Source organism: Gavialis gangeticus, unplaced genomic scaffold (assembly GCF_001723915.1).
Source record: "Gavialis gangeticus isolate Ggan-Ray unplaced genomic scaffold, GavGan_comp1, whole genome shotgun sequence".
NCBI lineage: Eukaryota > Metazoa > Chordata > Crocodylia > Gavialidae > Gavialis > Gavialis gangeticus.
The window spans coordinates 5,100,473-5,112,148 of record NW_017729019.1 but is presented as its reverse complement, the minus strand read 5'-3'; the positions used below and the strand labels follow the sequence as shown (position 1 = coordinate 5,112,148).

Here is an 11,676-nt window from a genome sequence, read left to right as displayed (position 1 = left end):
ACCTATGCACATAAGCAGGGACAAATATGCACCTGCCTCCATGCCAAACGGGCATGTGATAGCGCCATGCCCATATTTCTAACTGTGGTGTGCAAATCAGGAAGAAAAATTACATCATTGTGAGGGATCTTGAGCACAGCGCGTTCTGAAGATCTGGCCCAGTCTCCCTCTGCTACCAGCACACAACTGTTCTCTCCAACATATGTAGAGTTTGTTGCCAGGAACAAACACAACTTGCCACCCCTGCGCATTGCGGTGTTTCATCTAACACATATAAGCTCAGTGTGCTTAGAGGGAGTGCACAATTCAGTCTACTGCAGCCGTTTCACTACATCACCCAACCAACGTCAGCCTGCACGTTGGCCCCCAAAGACCAGGTACTTAAACTTGTGCCTGCCTTTAAGCATATAGTAGTGATGATGGTTAATAATATGAATGTTATTGTATTAATACACTTTGCAGTAGCAGCTAGAAGCCCCAGGCCTGGATCAGGCACTATACAAACAATAAAGACTGCCTGTCTAAATAACTTGATTAAATTACATGACTCAAAGCAGGAGGCAACATAATTCAGTGGACAGAGCACTAGGGCTGGGACTGAGGACATTTCAGTTCAATCCCTGGCTGTGTCTCTGCCCTGGACCTTCTCTGGAAGGAGCTTCAAGATCTATTAATGAAAAAGTGACGCAACAACAGCAGACTTTTTGTTTGTTTGTTTTCTTTTTTTAAAGCCAGGCACTTGCTCCATTTTCAAACAGCAAGCTCCTTCCAAACTGAAAGCACATGCATTAATTCCACATTAACGTGTCAGTGCCTGACACCCAACACATGTATCAGGACCTTGCATGTCTGCTGCAGCCAACACAAATTAATGAAGGCAGTGGATTAGATTCTCCCATCCCCTGCATGGGCAGTGTGGGTCAAATGCCATCCCCGTGTGAAGAAAGAATTTGGATTGAAATTTCCCACCATCTAACACTCATCTCACACTGGTGGAAAGGAAACAAAAGGGGCCTACATGTAGTGTGAGTGGGGAGAGAGACATGAAGACATATCAAGCATTGCAGTCCAGTTCGCCTGCAGCTTTCTGAGCTTAAGCACTGTCCCCCTAGCACAGCCTTCCAGGCCTCTCTAATGGGTGTGGATGACCAGGACTCTATGACCCCTCCTCACCGCATTTCAGGAGCACTTTTCAGCCTTTAATCTAATGTCTTTCTTCATTTGAAATGCTGAAAAATGTGGAAGGTGTTACTGAATTTTGAAATGGTCCCAGCCTCCCTAGAATGGCTCAAAACAGAACGGGAGGGCTTGCGTCTGTGAGTTTGGACTGTTGTCACAACTGCAAAATCCACAACGTTCTACGGCAAGTCATAGGAATGTCCCCACAGCCTCCTCTGATTATGAGAAACCACTGGGAATGTTTGTGGTGTCTCACAAAGAAAGGATGGGGCACCTCTGAAGTTGTGGGCCCTGATCCTGTTCCACCTACTGATGCACCTAAATGTGATTCTGGTCCACCCTGAAAAAACATTTAGTGCCAAAGGTAGGCAAGTCCTTCTTTGGCTTGCTCCTTTATTGGACAATCTTAAAGCTAAGGAGATAGCATGATAAAAAGTAGGTTCATTAATACTTTTACAGCAGACGTCAGCAACTTTTTCAAGTGGTGGGCTGGAACAACTCCACCCCGTCAGAGGAAAGCTGACACTTCTGAGCTGGCCCCTGCCACATCTCCCCTGCCCCATAACACCTGAGCTCTTCAGTCTATACATACCCATGGCACTGGCTGTGTAACAGGAAAGCATTACCATTATCTCCATTTCACAGATGGAAAACTAGGGCACGGAGCTGTAAAATATTTAGTTGCCTAGAGACCATCTCCAAAGGTGCCTAAACTTCTATGGACTTCAGTGGGCATTTAGGCCCCTAAATATCTCTGAGATGCTGGGCAAAGTGACTTGCCCAAGATCACACAAGACACCTATGGCAGAGCCAGGACTTGAACTCACATCTCCCTAGTCATAACCTCATGCCCTAAGCTGGATGGTCAGCCGTCCTCTCCAGAGGGCAGCAAGAAGGCAAGAGTTGGAAGAAGTAAGGGAAACATTGCAGTGATTGATTGGACCATAGACAGTAAACGTGGGAGAAAGGTGAGACAAGATCAAAAGCTGTCAGTGGGGACCCAGTGATAGGGAGAATGGATAGGGGATTTGAATGGACACAAGGCCAGTTCTTCAACTTCATTAAATTGAAAACCATTAACTGAACAGGCCTCCCACAAGCACAGATGAGGTGGGCCAAGGGAGAAACCAAGAGGCAGACTTGTTAGGCAGCTTGTCTGAGATCCCATAGTAAGAAATAGCAACACATGGAAATAAAACCAGGAAACACAACTGCTAGTCCACTCACTAAACCTCATGCTCTCATCCTGGTTCTGATCTGGTTTACCATGGTGTAAATGAGGACCACAGAAGCCATAGAGCCAGGTCTTCAGCTGACCTAATCAACATAGCCCTAATGGAATCAACAGACTACATTGATTTACACCAGTGGAGAATCTGACCCAGTAATTGCATTCAACCTCCTCCTGGTAACTTTATAAACTCACTCAGTGCAACCAATCCATGCACACAATCAGATACGTAATACAACCAATGCACGCACAGCTACATATAGACAACGTACGATCAACCATACAGATGTGTTTATGTACGTGCAGAGCAGTACAACGACATGTGCATAACTGTGTATCTGCAATCCCTTTTAACCAAGGCATGCAAATTCAAATACGTGCAATGCAATGGAACTCCTCATGCCTGCACTATGAGCTTATCCTCCCTTTGAACCAAACAGGGTCACAGTCAGTGTGTAGTCAGATCACAAGGGGAATCAGATGATGGGAAAGTGCAGGCACCCTGGAGCTGGCAAATGGTGTACTCCATCCTATTTGGAAGGAAAGGTGAGGGAGGCATGAGCAGCCCTTAAGTAGCAAGTGCTGACTGTACAGGTTCATTCAGGAGAATGATTCACCGCTGAGGTGAGGCTAGAGTCATGTTAATTATTGAGGACACTGCAACTCTGGATCTGGGCAGCTGCTGAATTATGCAGCACTGCAATTAAGGTCAAGGAGGAGGGAAAGGGCCAGAAAAGGCTCCATGTGGGTGATCGGGGGGGGACAACAAATAGGAATCAGGGTCTAGCTGCCTAAATTTTACCCCAGGGAACTGAGTTCCCCGAGATGATGGGAGTGTGAGCCATGGAGGTAGATGTAGTTTCCAGTGGGAATGGTAGTACTGTGCTGCGGAGGTGCTGAAGGCCAGATTTTCAAATCCACTCAGCAACTGTAGCTCTCATTAGGAGCCAGGGTTACTTGGCATAGCTGTACACCAGGCCCTACAGGCTAACACAGCAGGCCTGACCCTGTGCTTTGAAGTCAGTGGGGACTATGTGTGGTTATCAGAAAGCAGAGCCTGGGCTAGCCGATGGTGGAGGAAACACAAGGGGAAGCAAGGAAGAAGAGTGTCCTTTCTGAATCCTGTACTGGTAAGTAAGTTCATTCTAGTAATTGCCAAGAGAAGCAGTAGATAACTGAGCAGCTTAGTCACCAGTCATGGCACCGAGGCATGGAGTGGTTAGCTGATTAACCCAAGATTATATTACAAGGCCATAGGAGAGCTGGGAAAGCCACTAGAAATTCAGGATCCTGGGCACTTCTCCATTTCCTATACCACACTCACTACACGTGATCCTGCTCTCACACGTGCTGGGGAAAAATCAAGAGTCACTACACTAATGTAAATAGAGTCATGCTGGTGTGAAACCAGTTTGAGATGAGCGTCAATTATCTCATGGGCACATGAAGAAAACTCAGAAGTTTCTATCCTTGTACAAGTCACCAGTAAAATGCCAGTGTCTACTTCCATTGTAATATATGACATCACCACAGTGATGTCGTATTCAGTTTCCCACAAAGGAAGCCTAATGCAAGCACAGGATTGTGTCTGGGCTACAACTGTATAAATATGAATGTTCTTTAATGAGGATCAGGATGGATGAATGAATGAACTGACATGCAGACATGCAAACAGGATGTCCATATCAATGGGCAGCTGGACCTTCAGCTATTGTTGTTTTCAGTGGAACTACCTATGTTGGTAGGGTGGCCACCATACAGGACAACCCGGTTGTCCTCTATCAATACTAAACCTGAATGCCTTTATGCCCTCTATTTTTCTCTTGGAGAGAAAAATAAAGGACATAAAGTTTCCGGATTTCCTATCAACAGAGGACAGAGTAGCAGAAAACCAAAGTGTCCTCTATGATGGCCACCCTATAAGTTGGTCAAAGATAAGCCAAGTTCAAAGATCATGGGCAAATTCCCTTCCAGCAATACAGAGTGGCACAATTTCAACTCCTAAATACCTGTCAGGTGTTTTTCCTACATTCCAAGAGTGCTAATAATACACACGGTTTATTTTTGCCCTTAGACATGCACTGACACCTATAGATGTCAGTGGGAGCTGCATGCAGGCAACTAGGGTAGGATTTGACCCTGGATGTTCCCCCTAGGTTTGCATTGGTCGAAGCCCTCTCATGCCAACTCCCGCAGTCTCTTACCTCCGCCATTTTTTTGACACAGGTATGGAAACCGCCAGACATTCCCCAGCCCCACAGAGTAGCCAATCTGTGCAAGGATGTATTGCAGCTTGCTGTTCCAAGCTGGCCGATTCTCAGAGTCCAGGTCCTCCTCAGCATCCTTCTGCTTGTCCCAGGTCTCTCCAGCCACATTTAAGACACTGTGCTTGTAGTCCACAGGCTCCTCATGGGCCAACAGGTCAGCCACAGACTCAGTGACATGCTCATTACTGTGTTCCCGCTGCGTCACTTTGCTGTTCTTAGGCATTGGGAACTCTCTGGCTTGGCGCCAAGCGTCCAGATGGGATGAGAAGGGACAGATGTGAAGTGGGGATGTCCTTGAGAGCAGCAAGTGCTGGCTTTGGAAATCAGCCCCTCAGTTCCTGTTCATCAATGGGACCTGCAACACAGGAACACCAGAGGCAATTAAAGCATAAAACCTGCTCCATTTGGCTCAGCTGTGAAGGGAGGCTCAGGCTGTACATAGACATTGCAACTGGGTTAGACTGAGCTGCTGGAGGCCTCAGTTCTGATGGGGCCTTCATGCTGTCCAGATGGTGTCTGGCATCTCACTGCATTGAGGACCTTTCCTTGGTCCAGATGGGAGAGATGATGGCTTCAGACATCCCAATGGGAATTTTTTTCCCCTGGAACAGGAAGCTTAATTTGCAGCTTCTAGCAAACCATTGCTAGTGGGGCCTTGCCTTGATCCAGATGGGAGGGCAGGGTGAATCAAAGCTGGAGAGGACCCTCACCTGCCCCAGGTAGGATGGATATGATATCACCCAACCCTGCCAGCAAGCTGTCTCCCATGCCCCCTGCTTCATCTGATTCAATGGCTTTTGGTCTGCAGGCAGGAGGAACACCAGCTGCCCCCTGCAAAGCCTGGCCTGCCTGTCCAAGAACAGCATGATCTTTGCCCACTTCTCCCCTCCTTGGGGCTAACACCAGGCCCATCCTGTTGGGTCAGAGTTGAGGACTAGCTCTGCAACAACTCAAAATATGGTTTGAGCCAAGAACAGGCTTTGCTTGTGTTTATATGACAGCAGCAAATACCAGGTTATCTTCCACCACTGATGTTATCAGAGCAACTGAATGGCCAGGGAGCACATAGCTAAATCTTTCAGGACAGTTTTACAACAGATGATGTCTGCAGAACATTGGCACTGTGTGCAAAGCCATTGATCGTACCTGCCTCCCTGTGTCCCAGGGTTGTTGCTACTTAGCATAGAGCCAGATCCATTCTTTGGTGAAAACCACTCGAGTCCCACAGACTTTGATGAATCTACACCCATTTTAGACCAGCTAGGGATCCAGCCCATATTGTTTAAAAGAATTACGGTGTCTGTTTCGTCTGAAAGTGTTCTCTAATTAGAACCATGATGGGGAAGCATTTTCACCAGTGTATTTTGAGGGAAGCAATTACTCTACGGTGTAATTATGCTATTAACAGGAACTCTGCCTTTTCAGCAAAAGTGCATTCATCAGTGCTATGCATTATGGAGCAAGTCTACGCAGGTGATCCATGCACAGTAGAAAAACTCTGAATAAGATTCCTTACTGCTTGTTGTTGCTATTGCATGGCAGCATCTAACAGGCCTACCCAAGATCAGGTGCCATTCTGTTAGGGCTTCTATGTGACCATGGGGAGAGATGATTTCTAACTAAATCCCTTGTAGCCTAAACAGACAAGATGGATAAAGGGGACATAGAGGCACAGAGAGATGAAATGACTTGCCCAAGTTCTCACAGTAAGTCAGTGGCTGAGCCCAAGACTATAGCCCCCACCAGCTGCCTAGCCACTATCATACCCTACATGCAACACCCTACTGACGTACTAACTCTGGGCCAGATTCTCAGCTGCTATAGGTGAATGTAACTGCACTGAAGTCAACAGAGCTAACTGGATGTACACTAGTGGAGGATCTTGCACACCAAAACAGTAACCTAGGACTTGCTCTTGCTCTTGTTGAAGCCAGTAGCAAAACTCCCATTGAAGTCACTGGCCTTGGATCTTCTCTGGAAGTTTCCCCAGTGAAAAAAATATGACTGCTTGTTTAGTCATAATGAGCAAGTGCAGCAGAATTTGTTCATGAACAGCTTTCCAGGTTCATCTCCTGAGATCATGTTTTATGTAGCGTGAGTTTTCAGTGTGGATCAATGCAAGATATAGCATGTTGTGGGCTAATTTTTCAAGCTGAAAATCTAATCTCAGCTCCTTTGATTTCACCTCAGTCAACACAATTTGCATGTGTGTTTCTGTAAACTGGCCTAGGGGCAGGTGTAAATGTGCATAAGTATGTGTATGTGATATATAGATATAGGGGTGTGGTGGGTGAATAAGTGCATGTGTGTAAATGTAAGTAGACAGGGTTATGACCAACCCTGGCAGGGGCTGAATCTGTGCGAGTGTATAAGAATGAGTGCATATTTGTGTAGGGGTGTGCTTGTATACAGGCCTGTGTGCACAGGAGGGGTTGTGTGCATGCTGCAGAAATAAAACTGCCTCAGCCAAGGTCTCTCCTCCCTGTGTTCATAACTCCATGAAGAGGCTCTCACACAGGACTTGGCAACTGGACTCAGAACTGAGGTCATGGGAATAAAACTGTCAACACTATGATCCAGTGGCCTGTCCTTAAATGCTTTCGGTCATTGAGCGAGCTTGCTCTACTGACCCTGATCTCCCAGAATCTCTGGGTGAGCAGGTCCACGGCTATGCCAGGTCTCAGAGACTCCTCAGGCCAAGATCAGGCAGTGCTGGGGTGTGTGCACTCCTGTCTAGTCATGGGCTCTGGCCTCCTATGCCGCCTGCAGTTTGCAGCCCAGCCATAAATTAGCTAGAGATCTGGCAAGCCAAATGAATCCACTGGATATTGTGGCCCTTCCACCAGCTTGAAGTGAAGGTGCTGAATGGGTACTACCCTCAGTGATGGTGTGCAGTTTGCAAAACCACTCACTCCTAGGGGGGAAGAATAATGCGACTCGAGTCCCAGCAGCAGCAAACATCTGACATCCCCTCCCCGCCTCTCCATCCAGGCAGCGTAGTGAGCCAACTGCCAGACAGATACAGTCATGCATGGGAGTGTGTGTGTGTATATATATATATATATATATATATATATATAGCACAAATGTCACTGACTGAAGGGCTAAGGACCTACCCTGCTCTCACAGAAATCAGTGGGATTTTTTTCTAACAGGAGTTGGATCCATCCTATCAATGTATCTGGGATTTCTCAGTGTTTCACTCTTCCTTATTTTTTCAATTCCTTGTCATGACCAAGAAAGAGAGAGTATTCATTGAAAACACTACACCCCCACCCCTCCACAGCCACCATCCTTCTTTGTTACGATTTCTTGCCCCTCCTTCTGAACCAGCTGATAAGCCATGATCCAGGACTATGCAGAGCCCTTGTCTGATTACAGATGGCAATTTTGAGGGTGGGGAGGCTCCTTGCCCTGCTCTCCCCTCTCCTCTCTGTGCTTGCTTCCCTAACTCTTTCTAGAATACTGCCAAACCTGAGGCCTGAACCACAGCAGGGCTGAGCATCTTGCAGACTCAAGATGACAAATTGGAAAGATCCCAGGGCACCAGTACAAGACAAGAGATTTGCTCTTATAGAAGTTTTCTGATTTTCTCCAATAAAAATTATTAGAGTTCCAGAAAGTCAGATGTATGGGGAATGCTTGGAAGCACTGGGGTTGGGATTTAAGAGTAATTTTCAAATACAAGATGGTCAACAAAAGTTCCCCATCTAGAGTGGGCAGAACAAGAAATAATTGCAGCAAGGGAGCTTTACATAGTGATAACTTGCTTTTATTTCTCTACTTCTTCTGATTTCATCCTTCCACCTTTATTCACTCTCTCTTTCCTTACATTGAAAAATTTACTTATGGGAGGTGGGCAGAGTGAGGGATGAAGCAAGAGCTGCAAAATGGCAAGGAGGCCATGCCAGACTGCATGGACCAGATTCCTACAGCTTTTAGAAACTAAGTAGCCCTGGGCCTGTCTAATACATGTATGGGAGATCACTGTTGAATCCCAGGCACTGTAGATATAAGCCAAGGTATGTTCAGACACTTGGGGTGACATTCTGCTCCCTTCCCAATTAGCTATGTGCACAGCGTTGGTCACCAAATGGCATTTTGGTGGTCTAAAATGCCACTTATATACAGGAAGGTAAGCTACAGCCCTTTGCATTTAATAATCATTGAACAGAGGGCAGTGCTTCCACCTTCTCTCTCTGCCGTTGGACTGATAGACAGGGCTAGCAGAAAGGAAGGCTGCCAGTGGGGGGAAATAGAGACAAACTGATCATGCATCCGTCACAGTGGAGGACCCCCAGGTGTGCAGCATGCCTTGTCTGCAGCCTGCTCCCTTGCAGCCACTCCAGTGCCCAAGCAGATTGCTGTACAGTGAGATAATGTCTCTGCATCCTTGCTGGGTTGCTCATTCTCCCCACTTCTCAGAGAAGGGAAGGCCACAGAGGAGAAGTCCATATGCTCCACTCCCTTTCTTCTCTCCTCTTTGGTGCTTTGTCAGAGCCCTGTCAATATAACTGAACCAGGGACTTCACAGGGCAGGCATGCTTCTAAACCCCTGCCTTGGCTCAAATAATGAGTTAAGTGTCCAGCCTGGAGTGTAAACTGTGCTTTTCCTGAGAAAAAAATGCACTGTATAATGTGCTGGTCCTTTTAAAAAAGGGCCCTAAAAAAAGGGTCTGTGGCTCATGAAATATCAATCACCAGGGACCCATAGCAACCTCTGTAGTACTAACTCTGCAGAAAGATTCAATCAGAGCAATCAGCAATGCATTAGGCACAATTTACAATTCATTACTCAACGACTGGAGGAAATCAGGGAGGAGGATGGACTGGGGGCCTGCTGCATTTGCCTAAGTTTATTCTGGGCTGTGAGAATTGAGATAACAAATGACAGCTAAGACAAGCCAAGCGTGTAGGCCACCAAACTGGAGTGGCAAGTTGTAACCTTGGCTCTGCTATGGGCTCCCTGCATGACCTTAGTCAAGTCACAGCCTCGGTCTGCCCTATGCTGTAAACTCTTCACAGCTGGGTCCCTTACTATGTCTATGTACAGTGCATAGCGCAAAGGGGTCTGATCTCAGTTCTGGCCTTTGTGTTACTGTAATATGAAGCATCAGTAGCCATAAAGATGGGGCTGCTGCCTTGTGCAAGTACAGGATGGAAAATAAAAGGCAAAGTAGCGGGGACTGCTCTCCTGTGCAGAGCCCCTTGCTGGAGTGTCTTACAAATCTTTGCAATCTCCAGGTCCTTATATTATGATAGCAATTGTTCCAATTCACTTGCCATCATCTCAGCTCATCTCTATGGTGATTTTTCCCTCTTTAGGGAATCAAGGCAGGAGTTCCTCAGAACCTCCCACCCCATGCTCTTCCCAACTGCTTCACTGATGCACAAACTGAACATCCCATAATTGTACAGATTTCCGCAGGCTTATCTCTTCCATGCTGGTGCTGTCTGGCTGTGCTCAACAGCTAGCACTCTCTCACGCTGCTGGGTTTGGGAGAATAACATGAAGAGCTCTATCAGGTCACATGCAGATGTAAAACAAATGCTTCCATCAATTTTAGGTACCAAGGAGCAACACCAGTAAACAAAGAATGGCAAATTCATTCTTAGGGCAGCCCTGCTGACTTGAAAAGGAAGATACCAGGGACATCTCTGAACTGGAGTTTTCAGATTTCCCTAGGGATGCCTTTGAAGAGCTGTCACTGGAGGGAGCCCAGTTTAGATGCCAAAGTTGGGCTCCTTGGTGGGTGCCAGTGAGAAAAGATGGGCTCCCAAAGCTTACAAACTTATGCTTAAAATCTAAGCACCAGCCTTGGCTAGGTGAAATCTACTCCGTCCTTTGCCATTGCTGCAACCTCAAATCCAGCTGAAAGGGCTTCCCAGGAGGACATCCACAGTGTGAGAAAATCTCTCCCCTGAGGTAGGGGCCACCAACGAGGCTCTTAGGTTACCTGCACCTTGACACAGAGGATGTAGCTAGCAGTAAGGGAGTATGGCAGGACTGCCCCTATGCTCGGATAATACCAAAATAGTCCCCCTTCAGGCTGTCAGGAGCTAATGGAAGTTAGAATAACCTTTAGGTCGCTCTATCATACATAGGGAGTTGGCTTGGCAGTCAAAAGCCTCAAGACTGAATGAGATAGGATCCTGCCAGCTGGGTTTTTTAAGCTCTTGCAGGTGCAGAAAGGCAGGACTCCAGGAGTAGGCTTGAGGCCTGTCATCTCAACAATGCCTTGAGCAGAACTTGCGTCAGTCCCTTTCCAAGGACTTCACCTCATCTGTGCGATGGTCAGGGATCTCCCCACACTACTGCTTGCTACAGTTTTTATCCCCTTTTTAGATTTCTTTCCCAACTACTATCACATATGGAGATCCAGCTGGAGCACACCAATGGTCCAGCAAGCCCATTATCCTACCCTTGTTGTAAGGGCCCCATCAGCTTTAGCACCTTACCTGCAGCACCGTGGCTTCAAAGCAAGATAACTATGAAGTACAAATAAATTATCTTATGTTTTGAGCAGGGAGATCTATTCCTGATGTAGCCACAGATATAATACACTTAAGGACTGATCCAACATCCATTAAAATCAGTGGAAAGGCACCCAATGCTTTCACTGGGCTTTGGATTAAGCCCTTGGCTATTCCTTAAATGCTGTAGGTAGGAAAAAAAATAATATTTCTACCCAACCTTGTGACAATCATGCCTGAGATTTTATGGCACTTGTAGTAAAGGATGCTGTTGCTACTGGTAACTCTTTTCCTGTAGTAACTGCCATCAAGTTGTGAGACATTTGCATGAATGGGTCATTGTTATACAATTAAAATTTATTGCATCAGTCAGGGAAGAATAGTTAGACTACTCCATTGTATCATTTTAGGAACATTCTGATCCAGAAAAGCCAAAGGATCTGATACCGTAGCCTAGCAACAGATGTAGGATACAGCTTAAAATAGCCTTTTTTTTTTTTTTTTTTTTTTTTTTTTTAAAAAAAA

The 11,676-nt window shown here is 46.4% G+C and overlaps 1 protein-coding gene across 1 annotated transcript in view; it reads right to left on the bottom strand.

Moving 5' to 3' along the window:
- Positions 1-4,900, bottom strand: part of SLC6A17 (solute carrier family 6 member 17) — a 60,227-nt gene extending 55,327 nt beyond the window's left edge. The window contains exon 1 of the mRNA XM_019513878.1: positions 4,615-4,900. Within this exon, the coding sequence (XP_019369423.1) occupies positions 4,615-4,900 (286 nt within the window). The remainder of the gene's footprint in view (positions 1-4,614) is intronic.
- Positions 4,901-11,676: the final 6,776 nt, after the last annotated feature.